At 40.4% G+C, this 24,977-nt stretch overlaps 1 protein-coding gene across 3 annotated transcripts in view; it reads left to right on the top strand.

The window, feature by feature from the left end:
• Nucleotides 1–24,977, top strand: part of DIP2A (disco interacting protein 2 homolog A) — a 122,022-nt gene that overhangs the window by 43,118 nt on the left and 53,927 nt on the right. For all 3 annotated transcript variants that reach the window (XR_008733419.1, XM_055717572.1, XM_055717573.1), the window contains exons 3-4: nt 10,597–10,716; nt 19,805–19,924. Coding sequence is in view for 2 of the 3 variants with exons in the window: in XM_055717572.1 (XP_055573547.1) it covers nt 10,597–10,716; nt 19,805–19,924 (240 nt within the window). In the remaining variant the exon portion in view is untranslated. The remainder of the gene's footprint in view (nt 1–10,596; nt 10,717–19,804; nt 19,925–24,977) is intronic.

Genomic DNA, 24,977 nt, shown 5'->3' with positions numbered 1-24,977 from the left:
TCTACTGCATCAACATCTTTATGAGTGAGGGCCTTATAAAGGTGGGTTGAAAATTTTAAAGAACCACAAATATCATTAGTGGTAGTACTGCTTGCGAGTCATAATACAAGGAGATTTTGCCATCGGGGATCTTGTAAGCAATGCGCTGGTATGTCTGATAAAAGTGAAATACCTACAAATGCACAGGACTTGTATGATAAAGGAATTATGTCTGAAATTGAGGTTGTTTTTTTTTCTCATCGACATTGCCCCAGCTATTACTTGTTCTAATACAAGGTACTATATTGCTGCATAAACTTTGGTATGATTTGCTTTGCAGTTTCCTCTGCTCCACTTATGCTTTTCCTTTGTTTGGGTCATTAAACCCCGAAAAATATTTAAAAGCATGTAAGGTGTTACTCCTTTTTGTTATGTTGATATTCTTGAAAACAAATTAACTTCCTTTGGCTTCAAGGCACAGTCAAAAGGAAGGGGATTTATGTGAAATCACATCAGGGGAAGAGTTTATTCTTCAATATAAACAGCGTTATGTAAGCTGGGTGGCTGCCCTGAAGAATCATATTGCAAAACTCCTCAAAATATTTGCAGAAGGGTGTGGTAATGTCAAATAGGAATTAGTTAGTTTAACAGCTGAGAGGTTTGACAAAGGGCTTGTCATAAACAAACCTCCGGATAAGAGAACCAGCCAATTTTTCTAGCTCGTTTAGCATTTTCCCCTTTGCTTAAACCTAGTGTTAGTGACTACATCCTGACCAATTCCTTGGGTACTGTCTGAGCAGGGAAAGCAACCATGAAATCTCAGTTCCTTTTCATTTGATGTGTTGTGCCGAGTAAGATATTGGTGTTGGGTGTTCGCTGAGGGATTTCTGCTCTGAACATGTGCAGGTGCTACTTCATCCCTGCCATGTTAGTGTATTTCTGCTGAAATTCCCTCTGGGGAAGCTGAGATGTGAGACTGGAGTGGGAGGTGGTCCCACATGGGTTTTTCTGGCTCTTGCCTGTAGTACAAGTCCATCATCTCCTAGGCAGTACTGTGGGAGCATCAGTTTTGTTAAAGGTCCAGCAAAGGATCAGCAAAGGATGCCGGGGGGGATGGGGGGAATGGGGAACCTCGCTGGAAGGGAAGAGGCAATTGCATTTGTAAAAGAAACGTATGTTTGTAAAGGAAAATAGTATTTTACTTGGATTGAATGTATTGGAGACATTCTGAAGTGATCTGTCTAAAACACAGGACAAGACTCATCTAGTTAGTGAGATGAAGCTGGGGGATGGTGTCTGCCATGAGTGCTAATTTTACTTCCTTACACTTCGCATGCTCTGTTGCTTACTGTACTTGCTTATTCTTCCAAAAGCTTATCAGTTCCAATTAACTGGAAATATTTTTTTTGTTCCATGATTTTGTCAGGCACGTGTTGTCTCCATCTCCTGGTGTAATTCCCTGTCTTTTAGCAGGAATGATTATGCTACCATGATGGTGCTGGTCGTCAGCTCTCTTTCTCTAAACAGCTCAAGTTGTAACTCTAAAATCTCTTTCCTGCCTTACTGGTGCCTACATGAACTATTACTGCTGCTTCATCTCCGATATTTTGCAACACAGTGTTCAGATACGTTGTGAGAACTTTACACGCAAGTGGGAAGTCATCATGCAGCTCTCCCTGATACTGTCAGAAATCTCGACACTTCATGATGGAAACACCTAACACAGTAGTTCCTTTTTTTCTTGCCCCTAGAGAAACATCTATCAACTCAAAAATAAATCTGGCCATTTTATCAAGCAGACACATTATGGAATAGTTTATCTTTGTTTGGTTGCTGCAGTCTTCTGTGGAAACTTTTCTCCTCTATTAGGGCTGCTAATACAGAAACAGGATTTCTCTGTGATGCCCCTGAATTACTTGTTGACCCTCTTTTTCTCCTCTGCGGCCAGTTACTTGGGTGTTCAAGGGAACTTGTCTCCCTGAACTTTCTGTCTGTTTTGGTGAACTGGATCTAAGTCTGAGGACCTTTGGCCAGCTGTGCCATGCATCCTCCTGAGATAGTGTGCATCTGTCCTCTTGCCTGTTGGTGGTCATTTTCTTAGTATTCTGATTTTTTACAGATCTTTTTACAGTGTTAATGGTTATTTTCAAATTGCCTCTTCTACTGTGTAAATCAGATTGCAACTGAAGCCAGTGTTCTGGTGCTGCTTTACAGAACAATCTGTGTAAATTATTTCACTAGATTTAGTTAGTGCTAGAGAAGCACGTTGCTGAGTAACTTTATTCCACTGTAATTAAAATTCTTTTCTCTTGTTTTCTCCCCTTTTCTTCCTTAGCCTTTCTGCTCCAGAAAAATTAAGGGAAGATCATTAAGAAACCTCCTCTAGTTTTGGTTGAGGCTGGCATGTCCCATACTTTCATTTTTCTCACATTTTCATTGCTTTATGTAACTTCATTGAAAAATCCTAATTCTGTAGTTAAAGCATCAAATAATCAAATAATTACTTAAGATAACTTAGCGGTGCAGCCTGGTATGACTGAAGACATGTCTACTGACCATATGAAGTCCTGAAAATGAAAGAACATTTTTCTTACACTGTAATACTTTTGATTACTTGGCGAATTATCAGTGCATATTAGCAGTGCTGAATAGAAAGGCATGTTAGAGAGGGGTTAAGGTATAGACAGCTAGCAGGGGAAACTGGTTTAAGGCTGCAGTCCTTTGGAATTTCTCTAGTCTGATAAATGTTTCTGCTGCTAACAAGGATAGATGACCTTTCTATTGCAATGAAAAATTTGATCAGATGATCTTCTGAGGTCCTTTCCAACCTGGGCTGTTCTGTGATTCTGTGTATCTATGATTTTCGTTTACCGCTCTGTGGGTACTTCAGCCTAGCATCCGATTAGAGTGGGATGAGTTGTACATACCCTGTAGTACTTTGTTCTTTAGCTCCTTCTCTAAGGAATGTGCAACTGACTCTGGTGTCTTGAAGTCTACAATAGCATTTGTAATTTCTTACACTTATCATCTATAGGAAAAAAAAGAGGCAGTTAGCTTTCTTGATGCTACTGAATTAAACTCCTATTTTATATTACAGGTAAAGCAGTTATGATCAAAGCATGTCCGGATTTTAATAGGCTAATTTGGTTGGATCTTAGTGTAATTGGTTTAAATGAGATACAGGAAAATGTAATGTGATCATGTGGGTTAGTTGAAAAGGCTGTTTATATATTCATTGCTCAAGAGTTTCTGAAAATAGCAAGAGATTGCTGCTCATGTGGTTTTTTAATTGAGTGATTTTTTTAGTATTGCACTCTTATGGCCGAATTTCATAGTACATTCTTTTGGGAGCTTGAATATGGAGATTAGGCTATTAGATTGACTATGGGGTTTGATTATTTTTTTTTTTTTGTCATAAGTTAGTTTTTCATGAAATCTAAGAATCATCCCGCACCAGTCTAACTTTATGTGTCTAGGTACGGCAAATGTTTTTTAGCTTGCTGCCAAGGGAAGAAGCAAAATGTTGGTGATTTCACTCTGTCAGGTAAACAAAAATAATTCAGTCAGTCCTCAGGCAGGGCAGGTGGCTCTGAAGTAATCTGAACTTAAGTAGTCAGGTCCAAGCCGTTAAATCTTTTTCCATGGTTCATTTGGTAATCGGTCAGTGGTTACCACCTAAGTAGTGGTAAAGGCTGCCTAGATAGTATAGAATTTAATAATCATATTATTTTGAGGATGGTGTATTGTGTATGGATCTTAATGTTATAGAATATTTGGTTGATGGTTTAGAAGCTGCTCGAAGTATATGTCTTGGCATAAATCTTCTGACGCAGTCAAGAGCAAATGGTTAAGCAGCATGCTAAGCTCGAAGGATTTCATGTTATAGGAAACAGTGAGGTAAATAGTTTTTAAAAAATGCCAAAATTAAAAGCTACATTTCTGTGATCTCAGAGTTTTATCTAGAAATAATGTATTTCTGAGAAACAAAGTGGACTTTGATTCAGGATTTGTAGGTTTTGGTTTCCTTGGACGTGTTCTGTAGGTGGTAGCCCTTCATGCTTCCTTGTGCTTATGAAGCGTTGCTGCTGTTTCAGAGGCGTGTCTTTTTTGATAGACAATGCCTTGTACTTTTCTAGAACTAACAATGTAAGCGCTCTGTTCCCGTCAGGAACCCAAAATGTGCTTATGTCAGTCATCCTTGGTAGCTTGCTTTCATGTTTTCTGGTTAGTGTGCTTAAATAGACGTTGCCTGTGCTGGCTCAGCTAATACAACCAAATTTACCTGAGTGTTGTGGCCAACATCACCTTGAAAGCTGATAGCCAAGCAAGGACTGTGTTTTAACAGGGATCTTCCAAGGTCTGGGGGCTGCATTGTCCCATTGCTGCCTGCTGGAGCCAGGTGCTATGTAGCCAGCATCCTCCTCTGATTGCTGTGCTCCACTGGCTGTTCCTTGCTCCTTGTGTTGATTTTGCTGACTTTCTGCCATGAAGGCTTTTCATATCTGGCTTCTGCTTCTTTTACTGCCTGCTTTGATTAGACCTGTGCTGCGTGGCACAGTAATTTATATTAATTTGGGCTGTGACTGACAGGCAGAATCTGCTTATGTTAGGAAAGCTGGGCTGCTTGTGAAGCGTGTCCTGAACTGTTGCTTAGAATGAACTATTATTTTGAGAAATAAAAATTCTAGCTAATGATATGTAGGTGTTCTGCTTACTAGCCTTGTCATAATGTTTAAATAAACATGTCTCTTGCTGTTGATATTTTCATGGAGACAGTTTAGTTTCCTGGCTAGTATTTGGATTCATTGAATTTGTAACAAGTGTCTTCTGTGCTTTTGTATTTTTGGCTGCTGTTGTATGCTTGCTTTAATGGAAAGTAATAGTGCCCTTTGAACTGTTTCATTTTCTTGGTGTGGAAACTTACAAGCTGAAATGTACTTCCTTGAGTAGAGGAAGATGTACAGAACAGTAGAAGGTTGTCAAACATAATGCATGTATAGGATGCCTTTTGTTGTGGTTGGTTGTTTTTACATTGGGTAGAACCTTGCTGATTTCACTGACCCAGAAGGTGCAAAAACATAATTGTTTCAGAACTTGAAGACAATAACATGCGCATCAGGTAACATGTTCTGGAATGTGGTATGACAGCAAAGAATGATAAAATTAAACTATGATCTGAGAAGAAACTGGGTGCTTACTGAGGTGAGGCTTACCAGACCAAAAAGTAAAGAGAAGTCCTCAGTCCTCAGATTCCAGTCTCTTGAGGAGTAATTTCCATTTAGGTTCTTGCCTTAAATTTTCTATGAAAAGATCTGGAACGCAGTGTATGTGTTTCATGTAAAACTTCAGCATCTCAGGGTCATTTTTGTGAGAAGAGTTTGCTTTTTTTCCTTTAACGGTTCAACGGGAAGTAACTGTATTTCAAGAAATCTGGAATTACTATGACTGTTATTGTGGAGCTGTACTTCAGCTAGGTATGCATTAGCACAGCTACACAGCTTTGCTTGAGAAGGCTGGAGTAGGAGGTGCCCTAGTGACGGTGAAATGAGGTGGTTGCACGCAGATACTTTATGTGAAGGTGCTAGGCACCAATGCGTATCTTCTGCTGTGATATATGAAGTGGTACTAATGAGGAAGGAAAGGCGATTTCCAGCGCACCGGGCCCTGCCCTTGCTCCTTGCATGCATTAATAAGTGGCTGAAAAAACTGCCAGGAGCGACCTTACCTATTCTTGTAGACTACAGGTCTGTAACTACGGAACCTCCAAAGCTCCCTCTGCTTTAGGGCAGGCAAAGGCAACTAAGAAATACCGTAGTCCTTGGCAAAAACCTTCCGATTTTTGGTAGGGGCCCTGTGTGACTGGGGGTGGCAAACAGACCACGGCATAGAAATATGAACAGGAGGTCTGTAGGGCTTGAATCCATGGAGAGAGGGTAGAAACCAGAGTCAGGGTTGGAAGAGATGAGTTGAAGAGCCTGGGGCTGGAGGGCCAGTAAGGGAAGGAGTGTGCTGCAGCCTGGATGGCTGGCCACGGTCTTTGGGCAGAGCAGGGTGCTGGGTGCGGAGGAGACAGCAGAGAAGGTAGGGCTGGATGGACCGAAAGGCTGGCCTAGAGCCAGACCGGGAGTTTCCCACACTTGTTTTATTTTCTGCCTTGTCATACCCCTTTTCCTTTCTTTCAGTACTTTGAACCTAGTTGCTGTCTTTTGTTCCTTTCTTATTTCTAGATCCAGTTGAACAGCTGCAGAAAGGTTTAATAGTGTATGCAGAGCCTGAAGTTTCCTCTTTGGCCTCCCTCTCCTCTCTGCAAAGCTCTTCAGTATGATAACGTCATCTTCTGCAGATTGTGGATGCTTGGAGGCATGATACATAACTGGGTAGCGATGCAAGTGGAACTGAGATGAGGGAATTGTTGCCATGCCATTTTAACTCCTATGGTTTTACTTTTCAATTTACCATTAAGCCTTGGAAGAGAATACTTTTGAAAGGTTCAGCTAGTTAACTGATACAACTTACCTCATATAAATTAACCTAGTTTAGGACTGAAGTTACTTTGTCCAGATTTGTGTTTTGGGAGATGAATTTCAAGATCAGTCTTTTTGTGAGGGTAATGAGATTTGAATGTCTAATAGCTGTTACAAATAAGGCTTTGCTGAGACACTGGTGAAAGTCTTTAAAAGCAGTTGAGTTTGCTGTTAAGTCGTCACATCTTAAGCAGATGAGATGAAAGTGTCAATAGGGCAACAGCTCTGCATGTGGATTCCCAGGAGAGTCCTCTAGCAATAAAGTTTGTGCTTTTGCTAAGTATGTTTTTGAAATATTTATCTCTTGCCTATCTGATGCCAGGTGTGTTTACCTAGGCATCCTCCCCAGCAATGCTGGCAGTCTTCGTTGTCCTGTCAACTGTTCCGTGCTCTTATAGTAAAACAATTTTTGCTTGTATAAATCAGAACTGATAGAAATGTCAGTGTTAGTCGTGATTCTCCAGAGTTAGTGGATGGAAAAATACAGTTATAATTCAAATATTAACTTCAGTTTCATCCTGTAGAAGTGAATTGTTCAGTTAATTGGAACAAGTGGACTCTTTAAGACGACTTTTCATTCTTGATAGCCTTGGGTAAGTTAAAAATGGACAAAATACAGTGATAGTGGATCAAATGTCTTTAGTGTATAGTTCTTAAAATGTTATTTTTATAAAGATCTGCAGTGTGAATGGGGGGAGTTAGCCTAATTACCCAGCTGTTTTTGCTGAAGGCAAAGGTAATGATTTGCATAGTACCAGAATAAATTAACTTCACCAAGCTTGTGGAACAGGATTTTTTTCTGGCATGTAATTGTGTAGCCTAAGAGTTAGATGCAGTTTACCAAAAAGTGATGTTTTTCAGATTTATCCTTGGTATTTTTTGCACTATGGTGTGAAACCACCTTCTTTGAGAAAATAAAAAGGGACACAACCTGAAGAAAACACAATTGTGGTTTCCAACAGTGCTGCTGATTTTGTAATGCACCCTAATTTAAAGGGAACTTCTGAGGTTCTATTATTCCATCAAAATACACCTGCCCTGCCTGTGATCCACAAAAATCTGTTCTGTAACTGTTGGAGGACAAGAGGGTTCTGTTTTTGAAGTTAGTAAGCTTTCGTGTACCCTCTTGCTTATTTGTGGCCCCTTCTCTTCCCCACTCCTCCTGCCCCCAGTGCTGTTGTGGCCAAATAGCAGTGCTTAAGTTGCACATGGCTTGGGAGTGTCCCACGTGCAGCTTGTCATTTGCTGATTATACCAGTTAGCTCATTTTCCATCTTATTTTCCCCATATGTTCAAGGACTAAACCCTTGTGCCAGACACAGTAGTGTCATTCATCATGGATTATGCTGACAGCTTTGCTGGGCACGTGGGATCACAGAGTGGGAAAGGGGCTTGGTTGTGGTCTTACGTGTCCTGATTCCAAGGCTCTGCAGTTACTTGCTTACATACCAGCTGCACGAGTTCGCAGTGGGGATTTGTGGGCTGTACTGTGCCCAGGGAGAGGGGCAGGTTTGGAAAGCTGGGTGCTGAACTGTGGGACTGGAGAAGATAAGGGTAAGGAATTAAGAGTAGAGCATTAATCTCTTCTTTCACTTACAACAACCCTCGTTTGCTGGAAAAAGAATGGCATGTGCTCATACACGGACACAAATCTCATGTTCTTTTGTTACCTTCTTCATCCAAAGTCCCTTGTGACAAGTTCACACAAAACTGACCTGCTGTTTGGCACATTGACCTCCCTAATGCGGGTATGCTGTTTGAAAATTTCATAAACAGTCTATTTTAAGGAGACTCCCAGCTGAGCTGTTTGTCCTGTTCTCTTTTTTCCCCCAGCTTAGTTATCGCATTATCCATTTGCATCTGCTTTTTTCTTGGCTTGGGCTTTGAGATGACTTACCTCAGTCATTTTAATGAAATATGAAGTTGTTTACTGTTTCCAGGTCAACAAATCTCTCTGGACTCTTGACTTGTGGTTATGTAAAAACTTTTGTTCACATGAAAGATAAAATAATAATTCTCGGGTGTTTTCACTGCTCTTCAAGTATCGGATATGTTGAACCAATCCAGTTGGTAGACTAAATTTGCTTTTCTTTTAGAAACAGAATTGTGCTGAAGTGTTTCAGGGAATGTTACCTCTTTATATTGGATAAGCACGTGATACTTGAACACCAGTCACATCTGTGCTCAACTGCTCTCTGCCGAGCACACTTCAGTTTCTTTACTGGCTTGTCTAATTTCCCCTACTGGGAAATGCATTTGATCTTACTTAGCCTGTCGTCTCCTTAAAAAGCTTTACTTTTGGAGAATAGGAAAACTCCATTAGGTGAGAATGTGTTTGTTTTTTCTGTGTAGCAAATTGTAAAAGACAGGAGCATGTCTCTGGAGTCGAATGAATTTCTGAAAACTTAGATCTGTGTGATTTATTGAATGTTACTTCTTTTTCTGTTATTTAGGCCCATGCCTTCCCGAAACCCATGGCTAACTCAAAGTTGCCTTCTCTACATCAAAATGTGTTAACTCTGAGCTGCAAATGGGGGTGGGAATGCGATTATGGAGTGCATTAACTTTGTGGTCTTAGCAGACACCTAAGCAAGCTGATGTATAACAACTGATCCAGTCAGGAAGATGATAAAATGCTTTTCCTGAGGATATTATATTTAAAGAGAGTATTAGAAAGTTCATTTTGGTCAGGTGAGGTAGAACTGGTATATTTAATCCAATTGCTATTTGAAAACTTACAATTCAAATGTGAAGACTTTAAGTCTTCACAAGTAAGAAGACATCTTACTGAAGGGTCTTAATAAAAGTCTCTTAAAATTGCTAGATTTATTAATAATTCATTACCAGTTTCTTTCTTGGTGTGCACTTGGGGAGAAGGGGAGGGAACAGAAACCCCATGAGAGGAAGAAGAATCCTGTCTTGTTAAAGTCAGAGCCTTACTTGCAAAGGAACTGGCACAGATTCCTCTTGAATCACATCTTCAGTTCAGTGAAAGCTGCTTTCTGTAAATAGGCATTCAGAATTTGGGTTCTGAAAATGCTGTTTCTAGTTCCAGCAAGACTTGAGGGCAGGTAGGAGAGCAGAAGCTCTTCAAGAGAAGGAAAAAGTATAATGAAAGAAAAACTCAACCCTGTATGGTACAAGGACTAGAAACACAGTAAACTTGGTGAAACAAATCTTAAATGGCTAAGAGGAGTTTGCTGTTAAATACAACACTTAAGTCAGATAGCCACACAAGATCATAAATTTATGATGGATTTGTACAAAAAAACCCCACTTCCAACTGCATTGTAATTTTACATCTGTTGTACTTGGTGCGTAGTGGCTGTTGTACTTCTGAAGGTGATCATTCACTGGTCTTAAAACAGTTTAAACTGAAGAGAGTGCTTCTTTGTTCCTTATTTTCCTCCGGCTTCTCATGGCTGTGTGACGTGTATCCTCAGAGAGCACCTGCAGAGGTTTCAGCTCTTAGTTTTGTACTTCAGGTGTAGATATATAGAAGATGAGAAAATAGCAAGTGAAGGTTCCTGGTTCAAGTCTTTTGTAAAATGTGCATCTTCTGAGTATTGCTTTATTAAATGGGAATAGGTTAAACAGATATATAGTTCCTAAATTAAATTCAAATTAGCTGCCTTGTGTTTAGACTCAAAAGAAATTTGAGAGAATAGTTCAATTTTTATTTGAAAGTTGGAGCAGTATCATCTTGTCTCTTCAGGCTCTCCAAGTCCAGTGTGTGATTGTACCCATCTCTGCAGTGTTTCTCTCGATCGCTGACAGTACGCGGGGAGAGGACTGGTTCCCTCTCCTCCCTCTGCACGGATGTGGCATGCAGAGCACCTAATAGCCAATGATTGTCAACTTCTGCAAGGAGCAGAAGTGTTCCTTCTGTGTGAAATGCTTGTCAGGTCATGATAGGGTTTAGTTTAAACAATTTAAAACGCAGTTGGAGGATGAGAGTTTTTTAAAGGTGTAGTCTTAGGGCTCCAGTTCAACTTGTAAGTAAGTGTCAAGGGTGCTAAAAGAACACAACACGTGGGAAGCAGATGTTTTATTTGCGAACCTGAATTCATACTGAAATTAAACTGTATTTCAGGTGTGGATCCATCCTTGCAAGCAGAGAACAGAGTCCCAGGCTCTTCACAAGCTACCGCTGCTGTATCTAAACAGCAGAAAACCCGTTCTACCAACTCGAGGGATGAACGCTTCCGATCTGGTAAGGAAAAGAAATGTAGCTGAAACATCGGGTGTCTCAAGAGGAAAAGTGTACCAGTAAAGTAGTACCCTCACCTAAAGAAAAAATCGGAAGAAGTGAAGAGCTAATGAATTATTTTTCAAGTAGCTTTTTGTACTTCTATAAATGAGTGATTTTGTTTGGAAATGCTAGGAGAGGAAGAAATCATAGGCCCACCTTCTGATGTTTTTCTTATTGTGAATTTTACACCGCGCTTAATAATTTTGTTTACTGAGTAAACAAGATTGGATTTCCGATCTGTATAACAGTTATTTAAATATTTAGAGGACTACAGCATGTGGGCTGTGGGGTTATAGGACTGATTATCATATTTACTGTAACTCTCATTCAAATATTTCCTGGTTTAAAGCAAGTGCACAAAAAAGGGAAATGTCACAATGGATATTCTACATAGTTTTAAATGGACACCACTGTGACAAACCTGTTTTGGAAACTTCTGTGAAAATACCAATATCCTCATTACATCCTGTTCCCATTGTTACTTTTCAGGTGGTTGAAGTACACTGTTTCCCTGTGAAATTCCTTGTCACAATAGTGAGAAAACACACGTGTTTGGAAGCTTTTCTCTCCTAAATACCTTTGGACTTTTAACTGGAAATTTTTCTCTTTGTTTTCCGGGGTAATTATATGTCTTGGGATAAGAAGTGCAAGTGATGACATGCACTGCACATCCTTAATATGTTGCTGGTCTTGCATCACCTTGCTTTGCAACTGCTTGGGCATAGGGGTTATTGCATCATATTTGCATTGCTGACATTTAAAACTTCGCTCCAGAAATGGGGCTGATATGCCTGTGTGGGTTCCTTATGAATAACTGGAGGATGAATGAGGCTTTTTGAATATTCTGAGGAATATATATGGATTCCTGGGGAAGATGCATGTGTTCAGCTGTATTCAGAATGTCAGGGAAGATTACATAGTATCAACATTAAATTACGCGTTTAAGAGTATGGTCATTTAAATTAATTTTTGCATTTCAAATGTATCAATGTAACCTACTGCTGAATATATATACTGGGAAAAAAACCCCACAGATTTAGTGGTTGAATTACAGCCATGATTTTCAAGTTACTTTGTGACCAAGTGGATTCCACATAAACTCAAGCACAGCCATGAATCTGATAGAAATTAATTAATTTTAAAATAGCATGTGATGTTTTTAAACTAACAGAAATAAAATCTGCAAAAAGAGCACAGCTATAACGGAATACTTGGGACCATTATCTGAGAGAGCCAGGAGGGTCTAGAGCAATATGCTGTGTACATGGACAGTTTCCCTGTCTGAGAGGCTCAGATGTCCTATTTAGTTTGCACTGAGGATACTTAAAAAAGCAAACAAACGAAACAAGAATTAAGTAAACAACCCTGCCATATTATTGGTATTGTTTGGGGGAAATTTGGCATTGGGCTCATTACTTTTACAGTGTAAGACGTAGAAGTGGGTGGGTGTTAGCAAGTTCAGCTAGCATACTTGCTCATGAATAGATGTGGCTTTTAAATGTTAGTCTAACTATCAGTGCTAATTATCAGGGCTTCCTCTTTTCCTAGAGTTAATGTTTCTATGGCCTTGTTGATTTTAAATTTCTATAAATTGACTTTTAGTGATTCTGAACTAGTGCTCCCAATCTTGTCAGTCTAGAGCTCAGCCAATATTTTTACATTTCAAGGTGAGTGTTTCTGAATGACCCTGAGAGTTCAGGCAGTCCTGCCAGTGGACAGTTAATTCCAGATGAAGCCTAATGTGCAGGGATTTGGGGTTACTTCTTGTAATTATCACTGTGCCAAAACGCTAGGTAGTACTTCGTGTGGACTTCCACATCCTCATGCGGTTTCCCATCACTGCATTGCTCACTCGTGTTTCATTAAATATTCTTCCCTAGAATGTGTTCTTCATTTTGAAATTTAAACCTCTGGGGGGGGAAGGTTCTTAGTTGTAAGATATGTAATTGGATTGCGTTTTCCCATCAGTGATATATGACAAGGTTTAGTGTGCTCAGGTGGTATCAAAACCAAATAGTGATGGTTTTGCTTGACTTGATTTAGGTTAAACTTATGTCTATGCAAGGTAATGTAGATACAGCTTTCAAGAGCCATTACTTTTTTCCCCTTTTTCCTCTCTGATTCTTAGAAAAAATTCTTCAGATTTATTGCAGTATTTGTTCTCTTCTTTACCTCAATGAAGAGATAACCTGGAAGAAAAACATCTATTGCATGTTTTTTTACTCCTTGAAAGCGCTACTACTGATGGTAATAGATGTTGAATCATCTAGTTGATTTGAATATGAAAATGCTTCACATCGTTGTTCATAACTACTCATGCTGTGAGATTTACGTGTATGTAGGACACGAATGGAAATGTTGACATCTCAGAAAATGCCAGTTACTGCAAAGTAGCTTCATTTTGTTCCTCCCAATACTTTGGCTTAAAAAGTGTCACAGTTTTGCTTCACAGAGCAGTCCCAATTTATCTGAGAAATTCTAGCTATTGTAAAAGCATTTTCTGCCTAAAGAAAAGATTCCACCACCGCTGGCTTGAAATGTTGTTACCTTTTAAAATTTCCCTGTAAGCTGGCATCTTACCTATTGTGACGGACAAACAGCTTTAGGCTATAATCCTGGGTATTTTGCTTCTATCAATTGCATGCCTTATTTATTTTTCAGACTTTTGAGGGCAGTGGAGGGGGTGTTGCTGCTTCTTTTTTTATTTCACTGCTGCCTTTATTTCTTCTTATCTTTGCATCTCATCAGTTTGCTGTGTCCTTTTCAAGAGTAGCTGATGAGGGTGGGATATAACTTTTAATAGAACAGGATCTCTTTCTGGAGCAATTATAGTTATTTTAGAACCATCAACATAAATTACTTAAAATAAGCAAGTGAAACAATTTTGCCTTTTTATTAATCTGCCATTTGCTAGCTGTAAGCACATTTTTTCTATAGCTTCCCAGAGTTGTTGTCCATTTAAATGAACTATAATTATCATCCACATATTTTTGTCTTCAAGCAGTAAATTATTACCAAAAAATTTCCAACAGTGAATACCATCAGTACATACTGTAGGCTACTAAATTACCTAAGAGTTCCTGGAACAGGAGATAATACTAGAGGCTTTAACTAGGTTTTCGTTCTTTTGAATGATGACAGTGTGATGGAGGAAGTGAGAAATGCAGAGACTTCGCAAGCATTTGTCAGTGATAAACATGAAGACCCTCATACCCTCACTTCAGAGGATGCTTGGTGATGAGTGTATTGCTGGTGCTGCTGGCTTTTCTGTCAGGAGAGGTGTGTGGTTACTGGTAGAGGCACTGTGCCTTCTCCTGCACTGAGTCCCACTGCTGCCTGGTTTTGGATAAGAGCACAAATGAGTTAGCTGGTAAGCCTTTAGGGCGTCTGAAGAAGTTTTCCCAGCAGCTACGCTTTCTCTTTCCATTCTCGCACTTTTTTTCTGGTTACTGTTCTTCAGCCTGTTGGACATACAGCTGTAATACACAGCCTGCTCTCCCAGCTTCCCTGGAACAGGATACAGAGATGCATTTGGGGAGCTGCTCCAGGTGAGGAACAAGTCTGTGCAGTGCGCAGGGGTGATACCTGTACATACAGCAGCTCTATCATTTCATGTGAATAGAGCTTGATCTCACACTAATCCTCTGTGCTCTGCCAGCCTTCGTGTAGTTATACTAGCTTTTTAAAAAAAATATTTTTACTTTTCCCCTGGCAATCATTCTCACAGGGATGCAGTCATATGGGACACTAGGTTTGCAGCAGCCATTTGTAGAGGCAGCCAGTGCTGGTTGCTTTAGCTGCTGGAATTTGGAGATCTGTGAGCAGCAGGGAAACTGGTCGCCCTATGAATGCCATTTTTCTTCAAACAACTGTAGAAATTCTTCCTCTTGTGCCTAAGGCAGGAACTAGAATCAGAGGCTGATGAACAAGTAGAGGCTGCAAACAGGAAGGAAAAAGGCCTTTCTAATAGCTGGAGGGTTTGGAGCGTAAGAGCTTAGGTGATTTATAGTCCACAAACTGTGTCTTAGTTTTCCTCCCCCATCCTTTTTTTAAGGACACGTAGAATGAAAGAAAATGAGAATAGGTACATAAAATGGAAGAGAAGATTATGTGGTTTACTACAGCAGAGGAAGCAAAAAAAAATGTTTTGAATCAATAATAAATTGTTGATGGTTGGTTGCAGCTTAATGAAGCGTGGAAACCTAGAACTATTTTTTCAAGACTTCTGCTTTTGAATGGCAGTATATGTATTTCTTGCTCTCTTTGGTATGCATAATCTTCATGTTAATAAGATGCTGGGCTTGTTCATCTCTTCCAGTGTTCACTGTTGAACATTTGTTTTCCCTCTTCTCAGAAATATGGTGTATTACAGATGACATTTGATCTGATTTTAATGACTATTTAATCCACTGAAGAATACTGAAGTCCCCAGTTCTTACATGTTAAATGAGTTTCGTGTTTAAGAATTTAGTAATAGACAATGGTAGAAGCTTCTTTTTGCAATTCCAATATCCAATTAAACCTCAGTTTGTAGTATTCATGAATTCTTGTACCCTAAATGTTCTGCTGCTTCAAAATTATTTCATCCCTTTCACTTTTTTTTAGTGAAGTCTGTTTCATCGTGTACATAGTGTAGAAAAGCTCTTAAAGGAAACATGGAACAGGAACAAAGCATTCCAGGGAAGTGAAGCTGATTAGGTACTTTGTTTAACTGACAGAGGATGGTCCTACTCAGTTGTTATCCAAGGACAAGATATTAAAAGAAGAATTTCAAGCTGGAAATAGTTCTTCGATGAGTACAGAAGAAACTGATGAGTTAAATCAGCACTATAAAAACAAAACATGAAACAGAATAAAAATTCATCCTTACTGTCTTTTGCTTGCATTTTTATTATCTAATGTCGTATTTGCCATGTTTTGGGGTGAGAGTTGGGAGGGCTAAAGGAGGTGGTGCTGATTTTGCCCTCTGGAAATGGAATTAAAAAGTAGTTCCCATGCTTGCTACCACCTATCTGTGTGATGTTATGACCTGTCCTGCTCTACTTTGTTAAAGTGCTTCAACACACCCTTGCCTCAAGCTAGTCCTTTCCATCCCCTAAATGGGAATTCACAAAAACTAGCTAAGAATGCTTTCATATTTTATCTGCAGTGTTATTTAATGACTTAATGAATTTATATGCAGACTACAAATTTGTGTTACATTTCTCTTCTGGAGAAAAAACATTTATGTTCCCCTTCTTCCTACCAGATGTTAATGTAACAAAAATGTCTTCTGAATTACATAGAGATATGTGCATGCTTGAAGTGGATGCATCTGATAGTTACTATCCTTCTTAAAACATGCAGCTTCGTTCTGACTGAAGGTTCTGCTGTGGGAATGTGTCCTGCTGAATTGGTGTTTTGCCCCTAACTTTTAAGGCTGCAAAAATAACCTTGAATTTAAGTAATATTCTCAAGTCTATGGACAGCAGTAATGTCCCTGGGACATCTAAGTAACACAGCAAAACAAGAAGTATGTTGTTGAGTTCTGCTTAAACTTTCTGGAGTTCTGTGGAATTAGGAGGTTTGCTTCTGTAACCATGAGAATAAACTTCAGTGGTGGACATTTACAAGGTGAGGGGAAAAAATCTAAAACTAAAGATCGGGAAAAATGAAGACTTGACAAAAAAGCAATAGCCCAGATGTGGGGGAGGGAGGCAGGGGGACATAGGGAGAGGGTGGTGAGATTTTAATTCATAAAACATCTGTTAACAGCTCCTTGGTGTGAAGGACAGCAGCAGCAATCTAACATGTTACCCAGTATAAAAAAAAATAAAAAATCTTGTCTTAAAAGATAGAGGTTTAAGAAGTGATTTTAAAAAAAACCCAAACACTCCCCCTTCCTAACAGCATTGTCCTTGAACTTCACAGGTTAGTTGCATAAAAAGTTCTTATTTGAGACAAGCATCTACTCCCGAGTCTTGTAAGAACACATAGTTGGCATGGTATATTTGCATATATATTTGCATATATATATTTATTTTTTTTTTAAATATAGTGCTGAACAGATTATCTGGGGGTTGCTGCAGACTTGAAAAGTGACATTCTTACTGCAAAGAACTAGGTGATGTCTGGGACCCTACACACAGGGCTTATTTTGATTTGGCCAGGCTGAAGGAAACAGTTTGTTTCTCATTTGGACCTGTGACTAAGAAAAGCAGCTTCCTGATTTTTGTTTAAATGTGGATTGTTTATTTCTGGCATTTCTCTTAAAGGCGCTGTGCTCTTCCAGTACTGGGGTTTTAACTTGCTTCTTCCATGGCGTCTCTTTGACCTCATGTATTGCAGTAAATGGTGCTGTGTAGGTCAGGGACCGAAAGTTAGATGCCTGAAGTACATGGTGTGAATATGCTTTGGAGCAGAGGGAGCAACTTACATGTGGAAATGGAACAGTTTTTATCTAACATAGGAAAAGAGGTCAGATTAAGCTATGGTGATTTTTGTTTGATTACTTAACAGAAGTTCTGAAAGAAAGTCATCTGCCAGTTGTTAGAGTTTGTTTGAAATGTATTGCACGAAGCCTCCCTGGCGAGGTCATGCTTCTGAGCTTATGGGCAACATTTGTAATCTGGTTTTGAAAAGGAGAATTGATTTAGTAGTCCCCCAAGTGTCAGGTTTATCCAGTGCATTGGGACAAAGCTGCCTTTAGAAAGAGTTTTGTGCCTAGACTTCATAGAGGTTCACACCGCTGTGCTGTGCTTTGCTGCTTCATAGCCTTTCATTCACTGGGATACTCAAAAATCTCTTTTGGTTTTTGTTAAAGTATATACTGATTAGCTTTCCCCTGAGCTATCTCCTGCTTTGTCAAAAATTTTCTAAAAATATCTAAAAATTTTACAATCAGGAAGAACCTCCTGCTGAGCATGGTCAAAGCAGGTTCAGGGCTAGTGCCAGAAATGGTACTTTTTTTTTTTTAGTAAAAAAGGTACTGTAAAATATGGAGCTTTACCTGTAGTTGTCATCAAGGTTAATATGGGGCAGAGAAATTACTTCTTTTGTACGCAAGTTGTGTAAGTCTATGTATGTCATTGAGTTTCATACCTACAATTCGATAAAACTGTTAGGTATTTGTAGCTTTAGAATCACAGAATCGTAGGATCACGTAGGTTGGAAAAGACCTTTGAGATCATCAGGTCCAACCCTTAACCCAGCACTGCCAAGCCCACCACTGAATCCTGTCCCCAAGCACCACAGCTACACATTTTTTAAACCCCTCCAGGGTTGGTGACCCCACCACCCCCCTGGGCAGCCTGTCCCAGGGCTTCACCGCCCTTTTGGTGGAGAAATGTTCCCTCACACCCAACCTAAACCTCCCCTGGCGCAACTCGAGGCCGTTTCCCCTTGTCCTGTCGCTCGTTCCCTGGGAGAAGGGACCGACCCCCCCTGCCCACAGCCCCTGTCAGGCAGCTGCAGGGAGCGATCAGGGCCCCCCTGAGCCACCTCCTCTCCAGGCTGAACCCCCCCAAGTCCCCCCCATCAGCTTTGTGCCCCAGCCCCCAGCCCAGCTCTGGACACTGGCCATTTCCTCCTGGGCTGTGGTGGCTTCATCCTGCTCCTCATCCCTGTCTTCCAGCTCAGGGGGCTGAGCACCCTGAGGAAGCTGGTCTGGCTGTTAAAGGCTGAGGCAAAGAAAGCGTTAAGTACCTCAGCCTGTTCCTCACCCTTTGTGACAGTGTTCCCCGCTGCATCCCATAAAGGATGCAGGTTATCCTTGGCCCTCCTTCTGTTGCTAATGTATTTGTATATAGTATTCTCCTGATTCTTCTTAGATGGATACTTAATGAAAGAATAAATCTTGTTTCAAATTGAACAGTTTCATTTGGTAATTCTCATACAGCAGCTTCCATGTAAAAGAGATGTGGCAAGATGAATGCGTAACTGCAGTACTTGCTTTTGGGCCCTCTGTAGATAACCTGTAAGTACACAGATGTTGGAGTTGGTTTTCGTGAGTCTGAATCTTAGGCAGCAAGTTAAAGTATATTTTTGGTCTGCCTTATTTCTCCTTGACATCTGTTCACTTCTCATGATATTTTTTTTTTTTTGCCTAAGTTTTAGCTTTTGACACCATTGAAATACATATGTCAAAGAGAAAAATCTGCTGAAGGCAATTTAGAATTACTTGAATACATTAAATTTTATCTGCAGTGTGGTCTTCATTGAACACTAAGTTCCTCTTTAATCTCAGTTTTGGCTTAAAAATAAGAAAAGTTAAAATGTACCCCATGAGTATATTAGGGTAATTTTTGCTTTCAGGAAAGTGAAAACACTTTGTGTTTCTTCCCTAATTCTTCATATCCATTTAGCCTCTTCTTTCTGGCTTTTATTACTTGCATTCTTTTGTGAGAGCTTCAAGTATACGCTTTTCACTAATTTTCCCATTGTGGATTTTGAGGATGAAGAGTCCAATGCTGTTCCAGTTTTTTGGTATCTGTGTTGAAATTCCTTCCCCCCTCCCCCCCAAATGAAAATAAATCATAGCTCAGAACAAACGTACTAAGTATTCTGTAACTTCAGTATTGATTTTCAGGGTGTTCTTCCTAAATTATACTCACAAAGCCTTTTCAAGCTGATTTCATGAGGAAAATATGTTAACTTGAGCCTGCTTATATCCTCCCTTAACTTTTCAAACCATTGCTTCTGAGATGAGTTTGAGTGGGAGGCACGCATGTTTATTCAGCCCTACTAAACACCCTTGAAGGAGAGAGGAACAATTACTGGAGTTGTCACAGCTTCAGAATTGAAACCATGTTACTGTAGTTCAGCTTTGGACCTTTCTGCTCTTTCCCGAAGTGCTGCTTCCTCTGAAGGCGAGAACCTGCTCCTTCCTGCAAGCTAAGCAAAACAGGGCTGAACAGGGCTAAAGCTGTAAGGGCTATCATGTGCGATTCAGCCTTTGGATTTGAGCTGTAGAAGATGGCAGTATTGCTTTCTGTGTTTTTTAGAAATAAATAATGATTAAATTTAATCTCTTAACCCTTGTTGTTTGTTTGTTTGGTTTTTTTCTATGTAGATGTCCACACTGAAGCAGTACAAGCAGCGCTTGCAAAATACAAAGAGAGAAAAATGCCCATGCCTTCAAAAAGACGGTCGGTTCTTGTGCACTCTTCGGTAGAAACGTACACACCTCCAGGTATCTATTGAGTTAACATATGTAAATCTTGCCAGGTGAACACGATAGCAAAATATAAAGTTATGCTTTGTTCTGCTAAGTTGTAAGTACATTGCAATAAACTTCTTCAATATTCATGGCTGTATTTCCTGATAATCAGGTGTTGGTCAGATTTGTTCTTTGTTTTAAAATTTTTAGTGTCTCATATACTGTAGCTGCTAAAGATACACTTGAAAGCAATAATAGAGTGAGCAGTTCCCCTTTATGCATTATGTTGGTTTATGTAACGTCTCACTTGGGAGGAGATAATCTTGGCAAGCATGTCAGAGCTGTAAATACCTTATTTCATATTGCGTAAGATTCTTGACGAGGTGAAGAAAATGCCAGAGCATGAAGTTGCTGCATTAGCTTGCAGAGCACTCGTCAGATGGTTTCAACTGTAAGCAATTTAAAACATTCAGAAAATCATATGCTAGAATTGTTCAGATTTAGGTCAGAAAGTTTATTTTGGGTTTTTTTTTGGGGGGGGAAATAAAGTAACCTTCCTGTTGTGTCACAATGAATTCTTTAGAGGTTAAGAAAATCTTTCTCTAGATAACATCTTGTGCTAGCAAGCTAAGTGTTTTGAGGCCAGTATCTTGTATACAAAGGAGAGGAATTTCCCTAAGCTCAAGTTCTGAATGATGTGCTCTTGTCTCCTCTGATGTGGCCCGGGAGTAGAAGCACACTGACCTCTAGTGCCCTTCTCCATCAATTCTATTTCTTATCCCGCTTCTGTGAAAAACCAGGTCTGATGTGCTGCTCTCTTGCTTCCTGGGCTGTATTTTTTCTTTCTGTTCTTCCCATTTGAAGGAAATGCCACTTTTCTTTGTTAGTCATGCTTTTGTACATTGCTTTTGTGGATTCTCTGGTTATTTCATTAGTTAATAAATAATGACCTGCTTCTGTAGTCTTACATATGGACTTTCTTCACCCTTATGTTTTTTCTATAGGGTATGTTAAAATACGTTTTGATTAGCTTGTTCTTCTAATACTCATATACTCAGAAGCCCATGAGGGCAGCTGTTGCAGTTGGTGGTTATACTCTGAGTTTTCTTGCATACATGTTGTTTTTGTATGTGAAAGCTGTCGTGAATTCCATAAAGTGAAATCCTGGAGAAAAGTTAATGTATAGCGACTATCTGTATACTGAGGCTTTGGGAGAGAGGCCCTGAGGTGTCTGTTTGTAGCTGTTCAAAGCAATATTCCTTCTCACTCTCCAAAATAAACTGCTAGAACAGTCGGAGGTACATTTCATGTAGCATCACTCTGTCCTTTTCTCTCATTCCCCTAGTGTGACAAATTGCTGTGTGCTTGGCATGAGGTAATATCATGACAAAATAAGAACATGCCACTGTTCTGCCTAAGATTTGATGTACAAAAAAAGAGCTGGTGGCCAGAAGCTCTGCTGAAAGCAGAGGACAGCTAGGTTTTCTGGTCTCTCTTAGCATTTAAAACTGGAAGGAATCTCCTTGCAGTGTTTTTCTGAGAGAACCAAAATACCATTCTCTTTGGAATATGTTCGGGACAGATTTGCAGCAGTGTCCCTGTGGTTAATGCTGTGCCGACTCAGCCTGAGGTCAGGGCCCTGCATGCTGCGCTGAAGGAACAAAGTATCTGAGGGGTTGAGAAGCTATTAAAAAAAATGGAGATGCTGCAGGTAAAATGTTAGGTTGTGTGGTTACAGCTGGTGGGCACACCCTTGCAGGAGCAAAGAGAGTGGCAGGTGGGGGAGCCCAAATCCTGCCCGGCCCAGCTGCTCCCAGGCCTGTCCCAGGAGCCGCCAGCCTGGCCCAGACCCATCGGCACAAGCCCAGAGGAGCACCAGGAACCGGAGTTAAGGGCTCCAGAGAAGGGTCACCCTGTCCGGGCCCCTCCCGGGGCTGTTCCTGGAGAGTCTCAGCCCTCCTGCCCAGGCTGGAAACCCATCATGAGTAGTCAGCAGCAGAGCACCTTCTGGGCTGAGGGCGGTGCCACGCAGGGGTACGGGGCATGTTACGGGGTGCAGGGCAAAAGTATTTTGAGATTGCGTGAGACCTGTTGTGGAATGTTTAGGTGAGGAACCACAGATGGGGAAAGGGGTAGATTTAGGTGATTAGGGGAGGAACAAGTGTGGGGAAAGCAGTGGGGTAAGGGGATAAAAAGGGCTGGCCATGTATAAGTGGTACGCTTGCCTGGCTGTGCCCTGCACCTGACCCCGCGCTCTGTCCTCTCCTCCTGTTATACTCCATTTCTAACACCTCTCCTGGGTAAGGGACTCTATAGTCTGTGTGCGTGGAGTGGCTCAGTCAGTCTGTACAAATGGGGTGGGACTGCAGCCTTGGGCTTGTATGTCCATTTGGCAGCAACTGGGGAGACTGGGATCTGGGGACCGTTGCCTGTAGCCTGAGTGTCCAAGCCCAGCTGCTGGAGGGGTCCATGTTGTGCTTGTGTGTGCGTGTATGGTCTCCATCCTGCTCAGCCAGAGAGGGGAGCAGGATGAGGCCATGGGATCTACCTCTGTGTGTTTGTGCTGCTGGAGAGTGTCATCTTCTACATGCCTGCCCAAGTGGTTGGCAGAGAAGACAAGCAAACTCATGCTGGGCTTTAGGGGGATACGGGTGCATGCTAACTAATACATTCTGAAAGAAGAGTTAAGTGTCTCTGAGATCTGTTGTGCTGTTTCTTAAGAGAAGGTGACTTATTATGAGATACCTTTTCTACCTCTGTAAGATACTGTAAGGCCAGTGGATGAATTCTGTATCATGGGTGATCATAGAAGACCATGTATCATGGGAGGCCATTCAGAAATTTTCTGAAGGCTTGCTTCAGCTATATCAATCCACAAAAATAATTGTCTTTTTATGGCCTGCCTTTATTTGCAAAATCAGTTCAGCAAGAAAGATCTAAAATTACAAAGAACCTGAGTAGTGGCGAAGCATCTAGTTTTGTTGTCTTGAGCCATTAAAGCACTGTCTTAAAATCCTTGTATTGGCAGAAGTTAATGCAACTAAAGCCAGGCTTTCTTGATAACTGAAATTTTGTTACAAACAGTTGCCATCAGTCACCAGGAAGGAAGCATCAGTTTCTGGTCGCAACGTTAAATTCAAACCCAACTCCTGACCTGCAGTAATGGAACTGCTTTCATCAGCCATCCTTCCAAAAATTTTATTGTACTTTTGTTTTCGTCACGTCGAGTCTTTCGTCCTTTCCATATGGATTTCACGTGATCAGAACATGAGCTGTAGTCCAGATGCAGGTTTGGTCCAAAGGGTGGTGGTTTCTGTGGCTATCTTGGGTCAGCTCCCAGCCAGGAAGAGCTGCAGGCCAAGTACATAGCATTCTGCTCACCGCACACCAGAACCACTAATTAACTCCTGCGACTGCCGCAGAGCTGGTTACTGATGTTACCTTGTGACTTTTCTGTTGTAGTTAGGCTTTGGTATTAGAATGTTTTTACTATGGATCCTTCATTCCTATACACAGTTAATGTTTTACGTTTAAAGTGAGGTTTTTTCTCCTCTCTGCTTATGAAAGACATCTGAAAGCTTAGAAATTTTAGAGGCTTCATTAAACTTGCATCTGGGTAAGGAGGTAGCTTCAGAGTGTGTATTTTCCTCGTGGTTTTGTATTTTTATTTCATACTTGATAATAGATCACAAATGTGGTGGTTTGGTTGTGGGTTTTTTTCCCCAAACCTGACTGTTGCCCTATCTTGTCCAATATTCCTGGGAATTGTTTATTTTTGCTTTCTGCCTGAAAGAAAGGGAAGGTCGCAAGCACCAAGGGGCAGGTTTGGCTCCTCTCCAGGAGGAGCAGCCAAAAGCTACAACCATGGCAGCAGACCAGAAATATCATACAAGGCACAGACCCAGGAATGGTGATGCACCACAGCTGTATCTTCTCAAAGATCAATTGTTTGTGTATTTTCATCCAAAATTGTCATGTTTGACAAGGGATGGTCAAGTAATGAGAGATCCACGATTTTAACTTTAAAAATGCCCTAGAGTTAAATGGGCTTCTTATGAAATGATGTCTGATTTTTGTGGTTTTAGACTGTTTAAAAGCAATTGCTTTGAAGCTATTGGAAATGCACATACTCTTGAAAAGCAGAAAATTAGACACCTGGTAGCTGAAATTTGTTGCCAAAGATAAGGAAAAGATTTTTAATGTGGCTTCAACAAAATTTACGTGGAATTCTATATAGCTGAACAGTTATGTGTTCAGAGGATGCTAAAAACAAACAATAAAAACAAACAAAAAAAAGCGCCAAAATTAAGTTTGCAGAATTTCTCATGTAACCCACCCCACTATCACCCAGTATTTCCATATCTGGAAGGGACTCTAGAGGATAGTAACATACACCCTATCTTTTTCAGAAGCTGTTTTTCAGCTCATGCTGACTTCTTAATTGGTCTGGCCATAGTGTGTGACTTAAAACTACTCTTCACAAACTGACTTGATGCAAACTTCAACAGTATGTGGTGTGGGCATTGCATTGTTTCAGGAGCTTTCGTTTAATTACCTGGGGGGGGGGGGGGGGGGGGAGAGCTGGGGAGGGACATAAAAGATCAAGTTCTTAAAATGCAGCAGTCTCTTTAGGAGGGCAGGATTTTTTTTTTTCTCTAATAAGAGTTTGTATTTTTCACTGAAAACTAACAAGGATGTATTTTCTTGATATTTAGAAAGACCTTTTTATTTGTTACTGAGTGGATAACAATGTGGAAAGTTTGAGTGCCAAAGGGAGGCTTCTGGAATGCTGTAAATAACTGAATGGTAGTTAAAATAGGAGCCCTTTATCAGATTTCTAACAGCAACAAATCTACATCTAGAATGAAAAGATGCTTTACTAAGCATTTCTGTGTAGTTCTTGTTCGTATCAGTTTGTGGTTAAAATTTGTGCTTTTAAATTTCTTCTAATTATCCTTAGATTAATGATATTACTCTTTCATTGAACTTGATAGCACAATGTTTTTGTGAGTAATTAGTTCTCAAAAAATTTGTCGAAGGAACCAAAAACTGAAGAATTACCACCACCACCACCCCAAATAAAAAG

Source organism: Falco cherrug, chromosome 8 (assembly GCF_023634085.1).
Source record: "Falco cherrug isolate bFalChe1 chromosome 8, bFalChe1.pri, whole genome shotgun sequence".
NCBI classification, from domain to species: Eukaryota; Metazoa; Chordata; class Aves; order Falconiformes; family Falconidae; genus Falco; species Falco cherrug.
The sequence above is the reverse complement of the archived record's forward strand: the minus strand, read 5'-3'. Positions and strand labels throughout refer to the sequence as shown.